Source organism: Chionomys nivalis, chromosome 2 (genome assembly GCF_950005125.1).
Source record: "Chionomys nivalis chromosome 2, mChiNiv1.1, whole genome shotgun sequence".
Lineage (NCBI taxonomy): Eukaryota > Metazoa > Chordata > Mammalia > Rodentia > Cricetidae > Chionomys > Chionomys nivalis.
In genome coordinates this window covers 135,964,287-135,986,970 of record NC_080087.1, presented here as the reverse complement: position 1 = coordinate 135,986,970, position 22,684 = coordinate 135,964,287, and the positions used below count along the sequence as shown (strand labels likewise).

The 22,684-nt window shown below is 38.6% G+C and overlaps 1 protein-coding gene across 8 annotated transcripts in view; it reads right to left on the bottom strand.

Annotated features, from left to right (window-relative positions):
- Raph1 (Ras association (RalGDS/AF-6) and pleckstrin homology domains 1) overlaps window positions 1-22,684 on the bottom strand; it is a 98,190-nt gene that overhangs the window by 59,412 nt on the left and 16,094 nt on the right. For all 8 annotated transcript variants that reach the window (XR_009055980.1, XR_009055981.1, XM_057754732.1 and 5 more), the window contains exons 2-4: window positions 16,357-16,476; window positions 10,334-10,439; window positions 8,467-8,981 (exon numbers count right to left, since the gene is read on the bottom strand). Coding sequence is in view for 6 of the 8 variants with exons in the window: in XM_057754732.1 (XP_057610715.1) it covers window positions 8,467-8,981; window positions 10,334-10,439; window positions 16,357-16,476 (741 nt within the window). In the remaining 2 variants the exon portion in view is untranslated. The remainder of the gene's footprint in view (window positions 1-8,466; window positions 8,982-10,333; window positions 10,440-16,356; window positions 16,477-22,684) is intronic.

Sequence of the window (22,684 nt, the reverse complement as noted above, 5' to 3'; positions counted from 1 at the left end):
TGTCAATCTTGTTGATTTTCTCCAAGAACCAACTTTTTGTTTCATTGATTCTTTGGACTGTTTTCTGTGTTTCTATTTTGTTGATTTCTGCCCTCAGTTTGATTATTTCCAGTCTTCTACTCCTCCTGGGCGCGTCTGCTTCTTTTTTTTCTAGAGCTTTCAGGTGTGCTGTTAAGTCCCCAATGTATGCTTTCTCTGTTTTCTTTAAGTGGGCACTTAGTGCTATGAACTTTCCTCTTAGCACTGCTTTCATCGTGTCCCATAGGTTTGAGTATGTTGTCTCTTTGTTTTCATTAAATTCAAGGAAGACTTTAATTTCTTTCTTAATTTCTTCCTTGACCCAGGTGTGTTTCAGTAGTTGACTGTTCAGTTTCCATGAGTTTGTCAGCTTTCTGGGGGTAGCTTTGTTGGTGGCTTCTAACTTTAATCCGTGGTGATCTGATAAGACACAGGTGGACACTGATTTTTTTTGTAACTGTGGAGGTTTCCTTTGTTTCCAAGTATGTGGTCAATTTTCGAGAAGGTTCCATGAGCTGCAGAGAAGAAGGTGTATTCTTTCCTATTTGGGTGGAGTGTTCTATAGATGTCTGTTAAGTCCATTTGATTCATTACCTCCAACAATTCTCTTAATTCTCTATTAGTTTTCTGTCTGATTGACCTGTCCATTGGTGAGAGAGGTGTGTTGAAGTCTCCTACTACTAGTGTGTGTGATTTGATGTCTGCCTTGAGTTTTAGCAATATTTCTTTTACATAAGTGGGTGCTTTTATATTAGGGGCATATTCAGGATTGAGACTTCATCCTGCTGAATCGTTCCTGTTATGAGTATAAAGTGTCCCTGTCGATCTCTTCTGATTGATTTTAGTTTGAAGTCAGTTTTGTTAGAAATTAGTATGGCCACACCTGCTTTTTTCTTAGGACCATTTGCTTGAAAAACCTTTTCCCAACCCTTTACTCTGAGTAGATGCCTGTCTTTGTGGTTGAGATGAGTTTCTTGCAAACAGCAGACTGTTGGATCCTGTTTTCGTATCCAATCTCTTAGCCTGTGCCTTTTTATTGGTGAATTGAGACCATTAATATTAAGTGATATTAATGACCAGTGGTTGTTAACTCCGGTTATTCTTACTGCTTTTGGTAGAAGAGTTTGTGTGTCTCCCTTCTTTGAGTTGTGCTGTTGAAGGGTCACTAGTTGCCTGGGTTATTGTAGGCAGTGTTGGCAATGTTGGATTCCTTGGGTTGTGATTTTCCTTCTATTACTTTCTGTAGGGCTGGATTTGTGGCAACGTATTGTTTGAATTTGTTCTTATCCTGGAATGTCTTGTTTTCTCCATTGATAGTGAACGATAGCTTGGCTGGGTATAGTAGTTTGGGTTTGCATCCATGGTCTCTTAGTTTCTGTAGTACCTCTATCCAGGACCTTCTGGCTTTCATGGTTTCCATAGAGAAGTCAGGTGTAAGTCTGATCGGTTTACCTTTATAAGTTACTTGGCCTTTTTCCTTTGCAGCTCTTAATATTCTTTCTTTAATCTGTATATTTTGTGTTTTGATTATTATATGGCGAGGGGATGTTTTTTTTTGATCCAGTCTGTTTGGTGTTCTGTATGCTTCTTGAATATTCAAAGGAATATCTTTCTTTATGTTGGGGAAGTTTTCTTCCATAATTTTGTTAAAAATGTTTTCTGGACCTTTGAGCTGTGCCTCTTCTCCTTCTTCTATCCCTATTATTCTTAGGTTTGGTCTTTTTATTGTGTCCCATATTTCCTGAATGTTTTCTGATGAGAATTTGTTGGTTTTGGTGTTTTCTTTGATCAGTCCGTTTATTTTCTCTATGTTGTCTTCAGAATCTGAGATTCTTTCTTCTATCTCTTGTATTCTATTGATTATGCTTGTTTCTGTAGTCTCTGCTCGTTGACCTATATTTGCCATATCCAACTGGTCCTCAGTTTGTGTTTTCTTCCTTGCTTCCATTTCAGTTTTCAATTCTTGGACTGTTTCCATTACCTGTTTGATCGTTTTTTCTTGGCTTCCCAGGGTATCATTTACGTATTTACTCATTTCTTCAAACTTTTTGTTATACTTCTCATCCATTTCTATGAGGGCGTTTTTTACATGTTGTTTAAGGGACTCTATTGCTTTCAAAAAGTCAGTTTTTTCCTCTTCTCCTGTGATAGGATGTTCAAGTCCTTGTGTTGTAAGATCATTGGGTTCTGGTGTTTTCATGTTGTTTTTCAGATTGTTGGGTGAATTCTTGCCTTGGCGTCTGCCCATCTCCTCTTACCGATGCTATCTATTGGGTTTGATTTAATTGTAGCGGGGCAATCTGTTCTCAGTGCAGGCTTCACTGTTTCTTGCCCGCACTATCCTGTATCGAGTGCCTCCGCCGCCCGGGCCTGCCTGCCGGTGCCTCCGCCGCCCGGAACTGTCTGTGCACCGGTGTTTCCGCCGCCCAGGCCTGCCTGCCGGTGCCTCCGCCACCTGGGCCTGCCTGCGCGCCGGTGCTTCCGCCGCCTAGGCCTGCCTGCCGGGTCTGACTGTCGGTGCCTCCGCCACCCGGGCCTGCCTGCACGCCGGTGCCTCTGCCGCCCAGACTTGCCTGCGTGCTGGTGCCTCCGCCGCCCGGGCCTGTCTGTGCGCCGGTGCTTCCGCTGCCTAGGCCTGCCTGCCGGGCCTGACTGCCGGTGCCTCCGCCACCCGGGCCTGCCTGCACGCCGGTGCCTCTGCCGCCAGGACTTGCCTGCGTGCTGGTGCCTCCGCTGCCCGGGCCTGCCTGCGCGCCGTTGCTTCCGCCGCCTAGGCCTGCCTGCCGGTGCCTCCGCCAGCCGGAACTGTCTGTGCGCCGGTGCTTCCGCCGCCTAGGCCTGCCTGCCGGTGCCTCCGCCACCTGGGCCTGCCTGCGCGCCGGTGCCTCCGCCGCCTAGGCCTGCCCGCCGGGCCTGACTGCCGGTGCCTCCGCCACCCGGGCCTGCCTGCACGCGGTGCCTCTGCCGCCCGGACTTGCCTGCGTGCTGGTGCCTCCACCGCCCGGGCCTCCAGGCTGGTCTTGAACTCCCCTTTAGTGATTTTTTTACAAAGACTAACTAAGACTGTACAAATAGGAGTAACAGACCCAGATGCTAGCTGAGTACTTATTGAATCTCTGGCTTTTGAAAATGTCAACTTAGAATGTAAAAAGATACTTGCGCCTTTAAAGGTCAGATCAGCACCAATGGATGAATGGATCCTACATACAATGAACATTGAGACATTTGACCATAATACTGAATCTTGGGTAGGAGAAGCAATTTCCAAAGGAATGAGAAGACATCAAAATGCCAAATGTTTTAATTGTGATAGAAAAGAATATCTGAGAAGGGATTGTAGGCAATGAATTCCTAGGAATAATATCTCCTCTGGGAATGGCAAGAATAGGAGGACTCAGTCTTCAGGTATATGTAGAAGGTTTGGCAAAGGCCGACATTGGACCAATGAACTCAGAACAACAAAAGACAGACAAGACAACCTGATACCATGGGGGAAAGACCTTGAAGGGCCTCTCACAGGCCCCCAAGTCAAAAGTGGTTCAGTCATTCCCAGTCACTGTGGAGGACATGTCTCACTAAAAAAAAAATCCAGCCTTCTGTAAAAGACCATACTGTTCTAGATGATGGCATAAACATGGAGGATAAATAAAAATTCCAATAGTAAATAGGAAACATATATTCTGACAGACTTCTATAAATTACCAAAGACCAAAGCTAAGAGTACGTATAAAATACATTGTAATTGTTGATTTGATAGACACAGGTGCAAGAGTATCATTACTCCAGAATCTTGGCTTCCAAATTGGCCTCTTCAAGAGGAAGATGTTCAACTACTAGGAATTGGAACCCTATCTCAAGTTAAACAAAGCACAAGATGGGTTGAACGCATATGGTCAGAAGAACAGAGAAGAAAGTTGAGGCCTTATGTGGCTAATATTGCAGTAAATTTATGGGGTCATGACATGCTGCAGCAATGGAATACCCAGATTAACATTCCTGCATTCCCAGAAACTCTATACACAAAGGTGTATTTGTAAATGTATAGTAAAGGTACTATACATTCAGGCTGTACAAGAACACAAAGTAACTGGCAAACCTTTAGGGGTTCCAACAGACCTACCTTTAAAATACTTAACTGAGAAACCAATATAGGTTAAGCAATAGCCTCTAGCTGAAGAAAAGCTGCAGGCTTTAGAACAGCTGGTACAAGAGCAACTAGATGCTCACCATATTGAAGAATCAATCAGCTCTTGGAATTTTCCTGCATTTGTTGTAGAACAGAAATCTGGTAAATAGGGAATGGTGACAGATCTAAGAGGTCCATAAGGCAATTCAACCTATGGGTCCACTACAATCTGGAATTCCTCTCTCTTCTCTATTACCAAAAAGATGGCCTCTCATAGTTATTAATTTTAAAGATTGTTTCTTCACTATACCTTTATAAGAAACAGATAGAGAAAAACTTGCCTTCACAGTGCCTACTTATAATAATTCTCAGCCTACTAGGAGGTATCACTGGACTCCCACATGGAATGCTCAATGGCCCCACTCTGTGCCAATACTTTGGAGATAATACGTAAGCAATTTACTAAGTCTATAATTAACAATTACATGGATGACATTTTGCTATCTGATTCAAACATAGATACTTTAGAAAGAATGTTTTAAGAAGTAAAGAAAGTTTTGCCAAAATGGGGATTACAAATTGCTACTGAAAAAATACAGAAGAGATTCTGTCAATTACCTAGGTTATAGAATAGGTTCACAGAAAATTAGAACACAAAACACACAAATTAGGAGAGACCAGTTGTGGATTCTTAATGACTTTCAAAGATTGTTAGGAGACATTTCCCGTCAACGACTGGCTATTGGGATAACACCTGATCTAATAATTCATTTAAACAAAACCTTAGTTGGTGATAAAGACTTGAATAGTCCCAGAGAATTAACAGCTGAAGCAGAAAAGGAATTGACAATTGTCGAGGAGAACTTAGAGGAGGCACATGTGCATAGGATGAATCCAAATCTTAATTGTATTCTAGTCATATTGCCTTTCAGAATTTCTCCTACAGGAATTTTAATGCAGAGGGACAATATTATATTAGATTAGATCTTTTTACCACACAAACCAAGTTAAAAATAAAAAACTTATGTAGAAAAGTCTCTGAGTTAATTATAAAAGGCAAATTGAAACTTTGTCAATTAGCAGGTATAGATCCAGCAGAGATTATAGTGTCTTTTACTACTGATGAAATAAAAAAGTTATAGGAAGACAATGAACCATGGAAAAGAGCTTGTGCTAATTTTCTGGAAGAAATTAATAGCAATTATCCCAAAAGCGATAGAGTAAACTTTATAAAGAGAACTTTTTTTGTGTGTGAGTCTACCCCTAAATAAATAACCCTCTATTATTCTCAGTTCTGAGCTAGTGTGGGATTTCTTTTTTTTTTAATATTTATTTATTTATTATGTATACAATATTCTGTCTGTGTGTATGCCTGCTGGCCAGAAGAGGGCACCAGACCCCATTACAGATGGTTGTGAGGCACCATGTGATTGCTGGGAATTGAACTCAGGACCTTTGGTAGAGCAGGCAATGCTCTTAACCTCTGAGCCCTCTCTCCAGCCCCTGTGGGATTTCTTTTACGCGTCCATCCTCAGGCACCTACTGAGTAGAGAATAAGGGTACTTCTAAACATCCTACAATATCCAGGGCAACCTTTCACAACCAAAATCCATGTAGCCCAAAGTGTCAGTTGTATTTGTGTTGAGAAATCTAAAGGATCAAATGAAGTTCACACTGAGAAACAATGCCAAATCCTAACTTTTTCTTCTCCCTAATGGGCTGCTGAAATACTGACTGCCAGTCCCTTCTTGCCAGAGACCGGTAGAAACTTCTCTGCAGAAAGTTAGTGGTTGAGGGAAAAGACATAAATAATCCTACATAAGAGAATAGGAAGAAAATGAATTTTAAGAGGGAAGAAATGCACATATTACCTCCGTTCAAACTAACCAGGATTAAATCAACTGTGGTAAATGAGAGCTGAAATAATGATAAACACAGAGAAAAATGAAGTAGTTTTGTTGTTTTTAAAAGCAAACTGTTATCCCTTAAAAGAAAGTAAAAAATATACAGTTTTGCAGCAAAGTTCAAGTACATAGTCATTATAATAAGAGCACTGAGTGTACTGGGAGGGCTGGGAGTTTAGCTCGGTGGTAAGCGTGTGTAAGTGCTTGCCTAGCACATGTAAGAACCTAGGTTTGATCTCGAAGACCACAGATAATAAAGGAAATAAACAATAACTAAATGTGAGAAAGGGGAAAAAGAAGGGAGAACTAGAAAGGATGGAACAGGAGTAGAGAAGTGAAAGGTATTGTCCAAAGACAAGCTATAGTCTCACTTCCCAAAGTCAGTACGTAATATACACAGAAGGGGAGAAAAGAGAGCGAGAGATACAGTGATCTAAGTGTGGACTTAATGCTATGGAGATACATGTTAGAAGCACCAGCTCGAGGATCAGAGTGTTTATTTCTTGGAGCATGATATGGCGTGTGTGTGGGAGAAGATGTTTCATAAGTCCGACAGAACTATTTAATTCCATGTATGAAAAGCTAATTATAACTTTTAAAACTGTATTTGATTTTATGACTATTTGATAGATGAATTTGGATCTAATGAGCTCATCTTAGTTAGTTCAATCTGAATCAGAATGCAGTATATCAAGAATAAAGAATATTGAAGCAAGTTATTAAACCATTTTTTTTAAATTACTCTGGACAGGATAAAAGAGGAGGCCAGTTAAGACTAGACAATTCCTTGATTTACCTACCAAACCCCATGTGAAAGATATTATATTAAATATGACACCACCAAATGTTGTTATCTTTACCCATGGATATCACCAGATACCATTTCATGTGTTTCCTGAGAGATGGGTCACTTCACTTTATATTCTCTCTTACATTGTTTGAACTTTACAGATAGAAAGACATTTGAACAGGACAGGGAGTCAAAAGCCACAGTCACACAGAATATCTTTAGTAATTAGTTCAGATCTGTTCTCACAAATTTTGATCTAACTCAAAATAATAGGACAGAAAAGAATAACATATAAGACAAAGAACATAAAAACACATCTCTAATAAAATACTACTTACTTAAATCTCATCAGGTAAATCTGGCAGGCATGAAATGAAATGCTGAGAAGCTGGTACTAAGTAGAATTCATAGGCCATAAAGTGACATTGGGTTTCCTCATAAAGTAGAAATTTCAATTGTTTTATATATATATATTACAGAATGGAGGCAAGAACCATTTTAGATAAATGAGGGTTTATTCTTTAGGTTCATGTGACTTGCTTCCTTTCTTTGCAATAGCTCATTTGTCTCTAAACCATGATGGTTAATGTTTCTTTTGCACTCCACAGTACCTAAAACAAAGCTAAGCATTTGGGTAAATAGCAAGAGTTACTGATTAAATTAATCTGAAGAATTAAATCATTTGGACACAGGAGAGTCTAACAATGTCAGAGAGTAAATTTCAAGTTTCTTGTAATTCTTTCAATTGTGTTTGACACTATTTCACACTTGTGCTAATAATGAATACATTCTTCTGCTCTGTCGCAGAGTATATAAACACAAGCTCAGTGGAAAGGCTGGCTTTGTTCTGCTCCATTCATTTTCTTTCTTGCTGCTATCATACAAAAGATTGCTATCTTCTAGATGAAAGAAATCTCTTTCTTTTGTTAACTTTATTATCACAAGGTCATCTCCTACCCTTACCCAAAAACTCAAGAAAATGTCATCTTACATCCCTCACATCAATCACTTCTGAGTCTTGGAATGACCCTCTGAGGAAGAGAAGAAGGCAAACCAGGTAATGGTAATTCAAGTTTTCTTACAAAAAACTGAGGTCTAGATAAACTGTCTGGTTCCATGGGTACCAAATGACAGAGACACAAGTTCTTGAAGTCCAACTTTTCTTTCTACTACACCACACTAACTAACCCTTTGATAACAAAATGGAGCAAACTCCAAACAGTAGAATCTTCAAAAATTACAATTATGATTTACATGGCCATAAGGTCTCACTTCAATCATGTCAAAAACAATTATCAGCTTATTAAGTATTCATGGCTTTGCAAATCATAATTCATTTTTTAATCACATGAAATAACTGGCATTAATTCAAAGGTTCTAACAAGTCAGAAGACAGAAAGAAGACTCTAAACCTCTTCTAACTTACCTTCATGACACTACCCTGACTGGTGATGTAGTTCTTCTGTGGCCTTATTAGGCTGAGAAACACTTTTGATAAACTTTTATGTTAAAGAAGAAAGTCAGTTTAAAAACAAAAAAGAAAAAAAAAAGGAAAAAAGAAAAAAAACACTCATTTCTCCATATTTTAAAGTCAAAAATAACAGAGGAAGTAAATTCCATCTATTTACCTCAGTAACTGGCTGTCCCTGATGTGTTGTCAAATCCAGTTCTTGAGGGCGCACCACTTTGTCAATATCCAAAGAATCCATGCTAGAAGCTGCAGAAGTGATGCTCGAACGGGAGGAGTTACTAACAGAGTGCACTTCAACATCATTCACAGTGCCAGCTGATGCAGTCCTTCTGTGCTGATTCGTCATTAAAGGTTTAGAATCTTCTACTACAGATTGCTGAGCGGCCTCATCCATGCTCAAGGAAGCCTGTTCTAATTGTGCAGTGATGTCATCCAGGGAGTAGTTAGCATGGGAAGGTTTAGTAGTTGTTCTATTAGAAGAAGATGATACTCCTACTCCTCTCAGAGAGCCATGTTTCGACGTATGCCGGCTAGGTAGCTTCTGAGTGACTTTTGGTTCTGTGACTTGACGCTTACTATTTCCTGAGCCAATATTGCTGAGCTCCTGTTCTATGGAGCAGAGATCAGCCATCAGGGCATCCAGATCCACAGTCTCTCCCTGATTCAGAGCTTCTACAAAGAAGATATAAGTTTCCAGAACATAATCAAAATCTATACATTTACGATAAATTAGTCATAGGCAGTAGAAAAAAGCAAAAGAACACATTTCATTGGGTCTAAAACCAATAAAACAAAGTACTTAGTTGGTTTTGTTTTAAATTTTAAGAGAATTTTTAAAGCAAATAGTCCATCTTTCAAGATCTCTATTAAAGAAAATAAGGTTGTAAGTTCAAAGACACAATACTGAAAACACCTTGTGCTTTGCCATGGTTTTAACCAAATCTCCCAGGTAACTTTATACTTTTATGCTGGCTAATTTTATGTCAACTTGACACAATCTGAAAGGAGGGAACCTCAATTGAGAAAACACCTCTGTAAGAGCTGGCTTTAAGGCATTTTCTTAATTAGTGATGGAAGAGGGCTCAATCCATTGTGGGTGATGCCACTCGTGGGTTCGTAGTCCTGGATTCTGTAAGAAAGCAGGCTGAGCAAGCCATGGGGAGCGTGGCTTCTTTATCAGCTCCTCCCTCCAGGTTCTTGCCTTGTTTGAGTTCCTGTCCTGACTTCCTTCACTAATAGACAACGATATGGAAGTGTAAGCCAAATAACCCTTGGCTTCCCAACTTGCTTTTGGTCATGGTGTTTCATTGCAGTAATAGAAACCCTAACAAAACAGCTATTAATATCGCCAATGTCCAGGTAGATAAAATACTACCAAGAGAGAGAAGAGCATAAAGAGAAAAAAAGTAAAAAAACTTAGAACATTTATTCTAAAACACTAAGAAGTGGCTAGGTACACTAAAGAAAGGTCACACCAGCTGATTTAAAATTACTAAAAACAATTTTCTTTGGACTTTAATCCAGTCAGAAAACAATGCAATCAGATTAATGTGGGCTTTCTCATTAGCATACGCAATATCAAGTATTAAATATAAGACAAGAAAACTATTTGTTACGTTCTAGTTGCTTTTTTCTTCTGGAACTCTTCCAGTTAATTTGAATTAATATTCACAAATCAACAACAGAACCCAGGATGGAAAGAAAGATGGCTCAGTGGCTAAGAACATGTGCTCTTCTTCTGGAGGACCTGAGTTTAATTCCTAGCACCCACATTAGATGGTTTACAACTACAACTACCTGTAACTCTAGCTCTAAGGATCTGACACTTCTGGCTTCTGCAAGGACCAGCACTCATGTGCATAGCTCCCACACACAAAACACACTAATTTTAAAAAGGAGAAACAAAACCCAGCCAAGTTATGTATATAATTTTTATACTGTTTTATATTTAGAATTGCATTTCTATCATTTATGTATTACAGAACTCAGTATATTATTTTAAACTTTCCTTAATCAAATCTTACCATTCAAGTTGTATATGGAGAAGCGGTAAGAAAAGTTGGCCATGTTTGTTTCCTGGCGAAGAGGAGATCTTTTCACTGGTTCTTTAGGCTTGTCAGAATCCAAACTCTTTTAAAAAAATGAAAGTTTAACAAGTAACATTAATATGAAATTCCATTACACAAAAAGATTAGCGAAGTGCCATACTGTTCATCATCAAAGGAATTTAGGAAAAGAGTTCAAGCAGGGTAGGAGCTGATGCAGAGACCATGGAGGAGTGCTGCTTACTGACTTGTTCCCCCATGGTTTGTTCAGCCTGCTTTCTGTCTTTCTTTCTTTTTTTTTTTTTTTTGTTCTATTTTGTTTTGTTTTGTTTTTCGAGACAGGGTTTCTCTGTAGCTTTGGAACTAGCTCTTGTAGACCAGGCTGGCCTCAAAATCACAGAGATCCATCTGCCTCTGCCTCCCAAGTGTTGGGATTAAATGCCTGCACCACCACTGCCTGGCCAGCCTGCTTTCTTATAGGACCCAGGACCACCAGGCTAGGGATTGCACCACAATGGGTTGGGCCCTCCCCCAAAAATCACTAAGAAAATCACTAAGCAAGCCTACAGGCTTGCTTGCTGCCTCATCTTATGGAAGCATTTTCTTAATTGACTTTCCCTCCTCTTAGAACATTTTTAGCATGTGTCAAGTTGACATAAAACTATCCAGCACACATATTAACAAAGCCAAAAGTTTTTTCTAAATGATAGCCTCAAGAAAGAAAAAAAAAACTGATTTTAATTAGCTATCTCTCATTTCTAAATACTTTTAAGATAACTGAGACTCAGAACTATCATAGTTCAGAGTAAATACCTTTTCAAATACATTGTTTAGTCAATGACATCTTTCTATATAAATTCATTGTGAAATAATCTAAGTATATGAATACGGACATGGCAAAGAACCACGAAGGAAGTTTTGTGATCTCTTTCATTAAATGGGTCTATTTTTGATCTGTCATAGCCTCATCCATACCTAAAGGCAAAGTATAATCTTGAACTTCTTTCATCCACTCACCCCATCCACTCACCCACTTACTCCCTTTTGTGGTGTTGGGGACTGAACCTCAGGCCTTGTGCATAGCAGACACTCAGGTCTATCACTAGATTACACTTCTAGCCCTTACCATCTTCTTACCATACTACTCTTCACCTGTAGCCTTTCTACAATAAGGAAAAGACATCTAAACAGAAAATTACAACAATAACAAAGAAAAAAGAGAAGAGAAGAGAAGAGGAGGAACTACTTAAAGTTACAATAGAAAGAAAAGTTAGAATAGTCTTTTACAACTAGTTTCTATATAATGTCCTATCAAATAAGCTTCAAGTTTTAAAAAAGAACTTCAGTGTTGGATGTGGTGGTGGTATATGCCTTTAGTCTCAACACTTTGGAGGCAGAGGCAGGATAATCTCTGCATAGTCTACATAGCAAGTCCCAGGACACCTAGGGCTACACAGGGAAACCTTGTTGCAAAAACAAAAACAAAAAGAACTCCATGTATTCTATTTATAGAATCATAAAGTTACATTAGAATGCTATTTTTATTATTTATATAGTTCAAGATTTTGATAATTCATATAAATAGTGTCCATCTTGTTTTTATTGTTGTTTTTGTTTTAGATAGTCTCTTCTGTACACCAGGCCTGCCTAAAAGTAACTATGTAGTAGAAGATGACCTTGAATGAAGATGCCCTCTAGAATGCTGTGATTATAGCTATATGCTACTATACCTGCATCATGTGGTAATAGGAATGGGTCCTGGTGTCTGAATTGTTAGGGAAGCAAGCTATGAAAAAAGCTATACTCCCAGACTCCATTCTGTTTTTCTTTTATTTTATGTATATGAATATTTTGACGAGATGTATGTAAACGTATCATGTGTGTATACAGTACCTGTGGAGACTAGAGAGGCAGTTGTATCACCTAGAACTGGAATTACAGTTATAAGCTGCCATTTGGGTGCTGAGAATGAACCTGTGTCCTCTGCAAGAACAGCCAGTATTCTTGGTCACTAAGCCATTTCTCTAGTTCTTCATCCTGTTTTTGAAACCATCAAATCAATGTGATCTACAACCTACTCAGTGTTTTAGTTCAAAAATTTAAAAAAACAGCTAAGAAATTCTCCTATAACCCCCAAATTTAATTCTTCAGAATTACTCCTTTCAATAGAGTTGAAGGGAGAAATATTTCCTATAAAATAACATGCCTGTAACTGAAGACCTATGAAAATTCAACTCTTTCCAGTTCAAATGAATGAACATGTATTTTAATTATCTGTCCATGGTGCTGAGGCAACAAAGGACATATATGGAAACACTCCGTAGGTTAAGAAAATGGTAATAAAATATGGTAAATTTTAACCCTCGGGAAGGTAGCTAAGAATTTACAAAAACCTACAGATCCTTTCCCAGAAAAAAAAAAAAGACAACATACAATTTTTTAACCACTATTTTAGAAGAATCATCAACTACTTAAATCTTAAGTTTGATTAACCAGTAACACTGAATATATGCAGATAATCCTGTAGTGAACTAAGTAATAAAATAAATCTAAGTAAATACATGACCATGGCAACTCTTATAAGAAACACATTTAATTGGGGTGGCTTGCTTACAGTTTTAGAGGTTCAATCCTTTATCATTATGGCAGGGAGCATGGCAGAGTACCGGAGAAGGAGCTAAGAGTTCTATACCTTATGGGCAACAAGAAGTCGACTAACATACTTGGTGGTATCCTGAACATAGGAATCTGTTGACAGAAGATTCCTATGACAATGGTGCCACAGCCATTCAGTCCCAAAGAATGACACAGAGACTTATATTAATTATAAACTGCTTGGCCTATTAGTTCAGGCTTATTATTAACTAGCTCTTACAGCTTAACTTATAATTTTTGTCTATGTTTAGCCATGTGACTTGGTACCTTTGCTCAGCAAAGCACTGAGGTATTCCCATATTGCTTCCTCTAAGTCTGGCTGATGACTGTGTCTCTGCCTTTCCTCTTCCCAGAATTCTCTTAGTGTGGTCGCCCTGCCTATACTTCCTACTATACTGGCCAATCAGCATTTTATTAAACTAATACAAATGACAAATCTTTACAGTGTGTAAGAGGACGATCATACAGCAGGAATCCTCAAAGCTCACCCCCACAGTAACATACTTCCTCCAAGGCCAGACCCACTCCAAGAAAGCCATATCCCCTAATATTGCCACTCCCTATGAGATTATGGAAGCCTATTATATTCAAACTACACATTCCACTCCCTGGTCACCAAAAGCTTGTAACAATATCATAATGCAAAATGCATTTAGTCTAAACTTCGAGAGTCCCCATAGTTTATCACAGCCTCAACAATGTTTTAAAGTCCAAAGTCTCTTCTGAGATTCATGCATCTTTTAACTATAATCTACTATAAAAATCAAAATCAAAAGGCAGATTACATAATTCCATCCTATAATGGCACAGGAATTTAGAGTTTGCCCAGCTGGTTTTGGGTCTTGTTTTGGTCCCATGTTTCCTCACTATGCTCCCTTCCCTGCATTTTGGAATGATAATGTATATACATAGAGCATAGTGAGGAAACACTGGACCAAAACAAGACACAAAACCAGCTGGGCAAATTCTAAATTCTGCTTTTCCATGTCTGAAGTCAAAGTACTCTTCAAATCTCCAACTTCTTTCAGCTTTGTTGACAGCAACACACTTCATTCTCTTGGGCTGGTTCTAACTATGTAACTAACACTCCCTGTTAATAGCTCTCCTCAGCAGGTATCCCACTGTTCTGGCACCTCTAACATCTTGGCGTCTCCAAGGCAATCCAGGTTTCAACTTCACAGCTTCACACAATGGTCTCTCTACTAGGCCTCATTCAGGGATACCTGACACATTCCTGACCTCAGACGCTTTTAGGTATGGAAGCAAATTCCATAACCCCTTTTTTCTATCCTTAATTCTAAAGCTAGAGCCATGTGGCTGAAACTGCCAAGTTCTGCTGCTTGCTGGGGCTGGAACATGCCCCCCCTTGTTCAATTACATCTTCACCAGCTTTCTGTCCTTCATTGCCTAAGTCTGGCTGTCCTGAAACTTATTCTTTAGACTAGGCTGGCCTCAAATTCAAAGACTACTTGCCCGGTGTCCCATTTCCTCCAGCAAGGCTGGACCAGTCATTCAAACAATAACCTCTCCAAAAGAGCTACAGACTAGGGTCCAAGTATTTTAAACCCAAGCAGTTGGGCACAACTGTGAGGGGTTTCCTTGATTGAATTATAAGGTGGTAAGACATACCTTAAATCGGGGCCACACCTTCTGGTGGCAGCCCACTTAAAAGGATGTGAAATAAAAAAACTTTTGCTTTTTGCCTTCTTGCCCATCCTCTCTGTAGTATCTACCTTTCAAACTGATCCACAGCTAAGAAGGAAGTTAGAACTTTAAGCCATCATTTTATTTTTCCATTAGTTATGGAATTTTATACTTATGTATTCCCAAAGAAATTATTTAAATATAAGTAAGTTTTAACAGTCTCATTATTATGAAATTAAATTTGTTTTAATAAACATGACCATCTTTATATATTACATAAAGTACATTAACCAGGGAAGTAAAAACTCCATTTTTTTTATTCTAAAAAGTGTCCTGACATAGGGGATAATGGTTTAGCAAGTAAAATATGTGCCATGAAAACATGGGCCCTAAATTCAATCCCAGGGATCCGCATAAAGGTAGGAGAGACTCCACAAAGTTGTACCCTAATGTCCACAGGCAAACTGTGGCATGCATGCACTCGCCCCTCCCCCTCACACATACACACATACAATATAACAAAAATTTAAAAACTAAGACCTATGATCCAAAACAAATGAACAAACGCACACCATGATGTCCCATGCCTGACCCATGCCTGACCCATGCCTGTAATCTCAACATTTGGGCAGTAGATATAACAAGATTGTCAGCTCAAGGTCATCCCTGAAATCAAGTTACATGTCAAGTCCAAAATCAACCTGAGCTACATGAGATGCTATCTCAAAAACTAAACAACCAACCACTCACCACCACACTCAATCCACAATCCAACAAAACAAAGCAAAAACCAAACTAAAACAGAAACTTTAGAACAATTTTAAATGTAGCCTGGAATGAACTTTTGTCAGTATTTTGAAACTATGAGCAAGAAAATACGAACAACATATGTCATAAGGTGTATTTAAATTTGTTACAGAACAAAATATGTCAAAATTTAAATTTTTAGCCTACAATTCAAATTTATGAAAGAGGTATTAAATTCCCTCTCACATTAACAGAAACCCTGTTAAAAAATTGGTTTTTTTAAAACCTTAGAATATTTACAGAAAAGGGGCTAGGGAGATGGGTCAGTTGGTAAAGCACTTGCAAGCATTTGGCTCTCAAACCCAAATCTAAATGGTGGGCGCTTGTAATCTCAGTCCTGGGTAGGCAGATTTAGGAAGATTGCCCAGTTCTTACCTAATTGGTAAGCATTATGCCAAGGAAAGACCTACCTTATCTGGCGACTTCCTCTTAGGAAACCCATACCCACACTGCCCTGCCTTCTTCTGAGCACCTTTCCTCCCTGGTGCTTACACCTGTATTAAACTTATCTTTAATAAAATTCTTTAACTCTGCTTCACTAAAAGGGGGATACTCAGAGAGAAAGAAGAGAAGAGAGAATAGGACCCTATATTTCAAAGAAGTAGTGGCCTTCCAAGGAAGAAGCCCTGAGGATATCCTCTGGTGTCTACCTTGCATGTGCACGCTCACACAGATAAACACATATCACACATGCATTCTCACATGAGCATATACAAATAATAACCACAAATTATCTTGCACTGTAAAGTTTCTATTCCTCTACCTGTTAATGTTTTTTTTTCTGTAACCAGCATTTTAAAATTTAGTTTGCACTCATATCTTTTTTTTTGTACATTAAGCTTTAAACATGTAGTGATAGCTTCAAATCTTCAACCAGTTTTTTCAATAATCCTAACCTGAGTAAGTTTGTCCAGTTCCCCAAGCCAGGCTCCAAACATTTTATCCAGGTCCTGATCTTCCTTGTCACTGTCTTCTTCAGCACCATGGTCAATTTCTTCATCTGATAATTGCTCCATCTGAAATACAGGCATCTGTGTTGAATGAGCAGTTACAACTTTATCTTAAAAATTATTCAGAACAAAAAAAAATTATTCATAACAAGGTATGATACATGATGTGATTCTCTGAAATCAAATCTTCAAAACTAGACTATAACATAAAAAAATAGAAATGATTAACGAAGACAATCTTGACAAACAGAATGAGGAAGGAAGCCTCAGTTCAAGGAACAGATGAGCCTAGGAGGTCAGTTCCCTACAGAAGGGAAACTATCAAATATGACTAGATTCACAAACAACAATTTTCAAAATACACACTAGCAGAAAGTACAACTGTAGTGTCAATCTCTGTGCTGAATGGCTCTGTAATACTCCAAATATAGTTTCAAAGACTTCACACAGAATTCCACAAATATTGGGCTAGACATCTTACAGAATATGTTAAAGCTCCACGTAAGTTCCCTGATCTGTCACATGAGGACAACTATGCTCTAAACATACTGACCCTCAAATCATGCACCGACATGCAAAGTTACTGAAGCTATAATAAAGTCCAAAGACAGTGGCAGGTAAACAAAGCTCTGCAAAATCCTAGCCTTCAGAGACCTCCCCTCACCATTTCCTGCTTCCTCACTCCTTCAGTTTTATAGACTCAACTGTCTTACTCATTGGAACATACACACTTGCTCCAACCTCCAGTCTTTTCAATGTCAGCTCTCCTACCTGGAACTCTTTCCTCCAGATATGTGCAGGTTTGTGCCCTTGCTTCATTCAAGTGAGCATCCCATCAAAGTAGCACTCCATCCTTGTTACATTCTGTCCCCTGTAGGGTTTTAGTTTTCTTCATAAAACTGTTTTGTTTTGTTTTTAAGAGGGAGGGTAGAGCTTCTCTATGTAGTACTAGCCATCCTAGAATTCTAGGTAGACCAGGCTGGAATTGAACTCACAGAGGTCCACCTGCCTCTGCTTCTGAGCACTAGGATTAAAGGTGGGCACAATCATACTCGACTTCTTCGTAGTACTTCATTTATTTATTTATTTATTACAACCCAACTGTTGTGTCCCCTCTTTCCTCTCCCCCAAGTTCCTCCCTCATCATTTCCCCTCAATCCCCCATCCACTCCTCCTGTTTCTTTTCAGAGAAAGGCAGACCTCCCATGGATATCAACCAAACATGCCATACCAAGTTGAAACCCAGACAAGGCAACAACCCACTATAAGAATAAGAATCCCAAAAGTTGGCACAGGAATCAGAGATAGCCCCTATGCCTACTGTTAGAGGAGTCCCACAAGAAGACCAAGCTACACAACTGTAATAGCTATACATAGTGCCTCGGTCAGTCCTATGCAGGCTTCCTGGTTCAGTCTCTGTGACCCCTATAAGCTCAGGTTAGTTGATTCTGTGGGTTTTCTCGTGTGTCTTCATAGTACTCTTAACCACATTTATCCTTTCTCTTCTCCACTGGAAGGAAAGACCCCTAAGAGTAAGGGTTTATTTCCTTCTGTATTTAAATACTTTGAGTGGTCTGGGTCATAGTTGTGTCCTTGTCATTAAGTATCTGTTTAATAAATGAGTATTTAAACACACACAGTTTTTTAAAGGTCCCTAAGAACTTAAGACCAAAGACCACAAAATAAATATTATTATACAAATAATAAAGAACCAAAATAAACCCTGAGTACTAGCCCTTCAAAACCAGGTAGGTAGTTCATAAAGAACTCCTTATTTGAGGCTGGATAAATGGCTCAGGAGTTAAAACCCAGATTCCATAGCCAGCCGCTCACAGCTGCTTATAACTCCAATTCCAAGGAATCTGATGCCCTCTTCTGGTTTCCACATGTACTGCATATACACAGTCCACAAGCATAAGCTCAGGTATATACAAATACCATAAATAAGTGAGTAACTTCTATCCTCTCGCCTCTGCTTCCTGAGTGTTGGGATTTACAAGCGTGCACATTAGAATATATGGGGTGCGGGAGATGGAATCAATGATTTTATGCATCATAGGCAAGCACTATACCAATAAAACAACATTCCCAGCTAACATTACACTAACTATTTAAGACTTTATTCAATTGTAAATGAAGAAAATTGGGCCAAGAAAAATCAAGTAACTTTCCCAAGTTTAGTAACAGTAAATAAAAGTGCAAAAATCTGTATGACTTATTTTCTATATTCATGGTTTTTGAATTGATTATTGTAGGTTATTTTTACTGGCCACCATGTATAAAGGGAAGTTTGACAAGAGTAAAACAATTTAAATACCACATTTTTATTCATTTTTTTAAACAGCATTGACTGGGTAGCTGTCAAATGCAAGGCACTATGCCAAGACCAGTGACACAAGCTCAGCTAAAATCCATTCCTAGGGATCCCTATTGTACTGGCACCAGGAATGTAAAGTCAGAGGACAACTTTTGGGAATTGCTTCTCTCTTCCCAACATATGAGTCCCAAAGATCAAACTCAGGTTGTCCAGTTTAGTGGCAGGTACCCCGCAGTCACATTTCACTGTATTTTAATAAATTAATAAATAAGGCTTGCCTGAAGATCAGAATATAAAATAGCACACTAGTCAGGCATACAGGCCAGGCCGTGGTCACGCATACCTTTAATTGCAGCAGTCACACCAGTTAGCCAAAGAGGCTGGATGGTGGATGGTGACGGTGCACGCCTTTAATCCCAGCACTAGAGAGGAATGTAAGGCAGAATGAGATAGGAACTCATTCTCTTTCAGTCTGAAGATTTCATAGAGGTAAGAGCTCTCTAATGACTTGGCTGCTTTGCTTTTCTGATTTTCAGGTTGAACCCCAATCTGTCTCTGGGATTTTAGTATTTGTGCTGCACACCCTTTCATCTTGCTGGCCCCATCAAGGATTGAAAAAAAAGAGAAGGGAGGGAGGGAGGGAGGGGGGAGGGAGGAAGGAAGGAGACAAATGAAGAAAGAGAGAGGGGAAAAAGGAAGAAGAAACAAAAAAGAGAAACAAAGAATCAAAGCAAAGTAGACTAGCAATATATCATTGTTATATACTAGGCAGTAAATAACTGTACTAAATTATTAAAGGTCAAAAATTATAGTATATAGTAAATTCAACTGCACTCAGTCTATAGCCAGAAAACTTTGTGGAACTATTAAGAAGCTCCTCTGTACTGCACACACACTGTGGGTGTGTGTGTGTATGGCTGCCACCCTCACAATATCATAGATGACATCACTAGTGATGCAGCAGAATGCCTAGCTAGTTAAAAACAAGAAAAAATAGGACTGAAGAGATGGCTCAGCTATTAAAGGCTAGGCTCACAACCAAAAATAAAAGAACAAGAAAAAATGTTTCAATAAAATAATCATCTGAGCAAACAAACAACAGCAATTCCCCGTCAATCCCAGAAAACAGTTGAGTGAGGTTAATGTGCAAAACTTGTATGAGAAGCTTCTACTTCATTTAATATTTATGGCATATTTTCTATGTGCCAGATACCATAAAACAGATGGACACAATGATGTTTAATCTCGTTATACCTACCTCGTAGGGGGAAAACCAACAACAATAAAAAGGGCTATATATAAGGCTATGTATGTTGAGTAAGATCTTAACTTAGTTTGAGAAGGCAAGAGGAAAGGGATGACACTTCCGTGAGACAGAGACAATGTACAAGGCAGAGATGGATAAGGATGTTTTAGGCAAAAGAATTACTATGTATAAGAGTAGAAAGGCATGAGAAAGAAAGACATGTGAATTCTAAGTGGCTTGGTATTCTTGTGGTGCAGTATACACTCATGGAGGACACGGAGGCTGGGGATGAGGAAATGCAAAACAATACAACATATGAAAGAGTTAGATGCTTAGCCTGTAGTGCAATGTTTTCCTTGCTGTGGTCTGTTTACGGTATACATCAAAAGTACCTGGGAGTATATGTTGTTTAAATGTCAGGGTTGTTTGTTTGAGTAGGAGCTGGGAACTGAATTCAGCTTCTCTGGAGGAGCAGCAAGTGTTCTAAAGAACCAAGCCATCTTTCCAGTTCACTAAGAGACAGAATATAAATGACCCAACTTATGTCAAGGAGGTAGGACATTTTAAAGAAACTCCTCCACGTATTACGTTCTCTACAGTTTGTCAACTACAGTATAAATGACTGTGTTATCACAGCTACTAGAAAGACTTTAGAACAAGTGATGCAGTCTTATGCAATTGCAATTAGCTTAAAGGCTGAACAAACTAGAATACTATTCTAGTATGCTATAAAAAGGATAAAAAAAGTTACTGATAACCACTTATTTCTCTTCTATTACAACAGAATTGTTTTTTAATCACTTACTTAGACAATTTTAGCTCTTTGTTTCAAGTTACTTTTCATCAGCTTTCTCACAAAAATAGCTTGTTGAAATATTTCCTAAACTGTTCTAATATTATAAGTAATTCTAAAGCAAACTTCAGTATATAGTATGTGAAGACTTTCAGGATCAAGGAATGCCTCCAACTATGCAAGATACAGCTGCAATAACACTGCAAGGTATTTACCCAAAGGAGACTTCAAATCATCATCAGAGATACTTGCATGTCAATGTTTATTGCAGCACTGTTCAGAATAGTTAAGTATGCAGCCAATCAACGTGCATTGATGTGGGAAGGTCATATATCAATCTGTTGCTTTCATTGGTTAATTAATAAAGAAACTGCTTGGCCTGATAGGTGGGTGGAGTAAACAGAACAGAATGCTGGGAGGAAGAGGAAGTGAAGCAGACGCCATGCCTCTCCTCTCCAGGGCAGACGCAATGGAGCCAGCCACCAGGTCTTACATGCTGAATCTTTCCCGGTAAAACACAGATTATTAGAAATGGGTAAAGCAAGATATGAGAGTTAGCCAAGAAGAGGCTAGAAACTAATGGGCCAAGCAGTGTTTAAATGAATACAATTTGTGTGTTGTTATTTCGGGGCATAAGCTAGCCAGGCGGCCGGGAGCAGGGCGGCAGGAACTCAGCCAGCAGCTCCTCTACAGTGCATAACAAAACGGATAAAGAAAATGTAACATACAAATAGGATGGATTTTTTTCACCTGTAAAGAACAATGAAATTATGTGATTTGCAGGATGTAACTGGAAACAATCATATTAAGTAAATTAATCCAGTCTCTCAGAAAGACAAAAGCATTTATTTTCTCATGAGAGTCTAGATTTTAATTTATATAAAAATATAAAATCATTTTTATATATGATGTGGAAGTAGACATAAACTGTTCAGGGGAACATACGGATTCTCAAGTAAGAAGAGAAGAGGGTAAAAAAAGAAAATATGCTCAGAGGCGCTTTAATATGCTCAATGTGCAATTACACTATGAACACACATGTTCTTATGTAAAATAGCAGCAAGTACAGTGGAAAAAAATTTAAGGAATTTTGTGTAAAGGAGTAAGTACAATGTCTACAATGTTGTTTTCCTAAGATGGAAAGAGAAAGGTGTGTGTGTGTGTGTGTGTGTGTGTGTGTTGTGTATGGTGGAGAATACTCTAGTGGGTAGATGGGGAATAAGAAATGACAACTAAGCAAAATGTAAATGGCAAGTGGATCTGAGGGGAAAGCCCACACTTTTGTGATATTGCCACTTCTCCGTAAGTTTGAAATTATATTAAAATAAGCTAAGGAACCAAAAGAAGAAAAGAAGAAAAATAAGAGGAACAAGAAAGGCAGGGAGGGGGGCAAGGGGAGGGAGAGAGGGTAGTCTTTATCCTAGGAAGTTATAATTTAGTTAAGAAAGTCAATATACAAAAATTCAGAATAATCTTAAAATAATAAAACATAGGCTACTATTTCTTACTATACTAAGTATATAACTTAGTCTAAGGACTGAAAATAACTGTATAATTCTTTAAAATATGGTTTTAAAATTATATGTACGTATGTATTACTTTTCCTAAAGTATTTTCCTGGCTTATTCAATTACCTTTTAAAACATATTCTAACCATGATAATTTAATACAAAGAGAAGCTTGACATATTGGAAAAATAATTCTTCCTCAAATACTTCAAAGAGACAAAGACTCATTTCTAAATCTTACATCAAAAAACAAGTAAACAAATATATCCTAAGCAATTAGTCAGGTATAATGGCTTACATCTATAATCACAACATTCAGGAGGATGTGAAGCTAAAGGACTGCAGTGAGTTTGAGGTCAGCCTGGAGTGAAGCTGTCTCAAATCCACATTCACTTCTACGTCTGAGTACC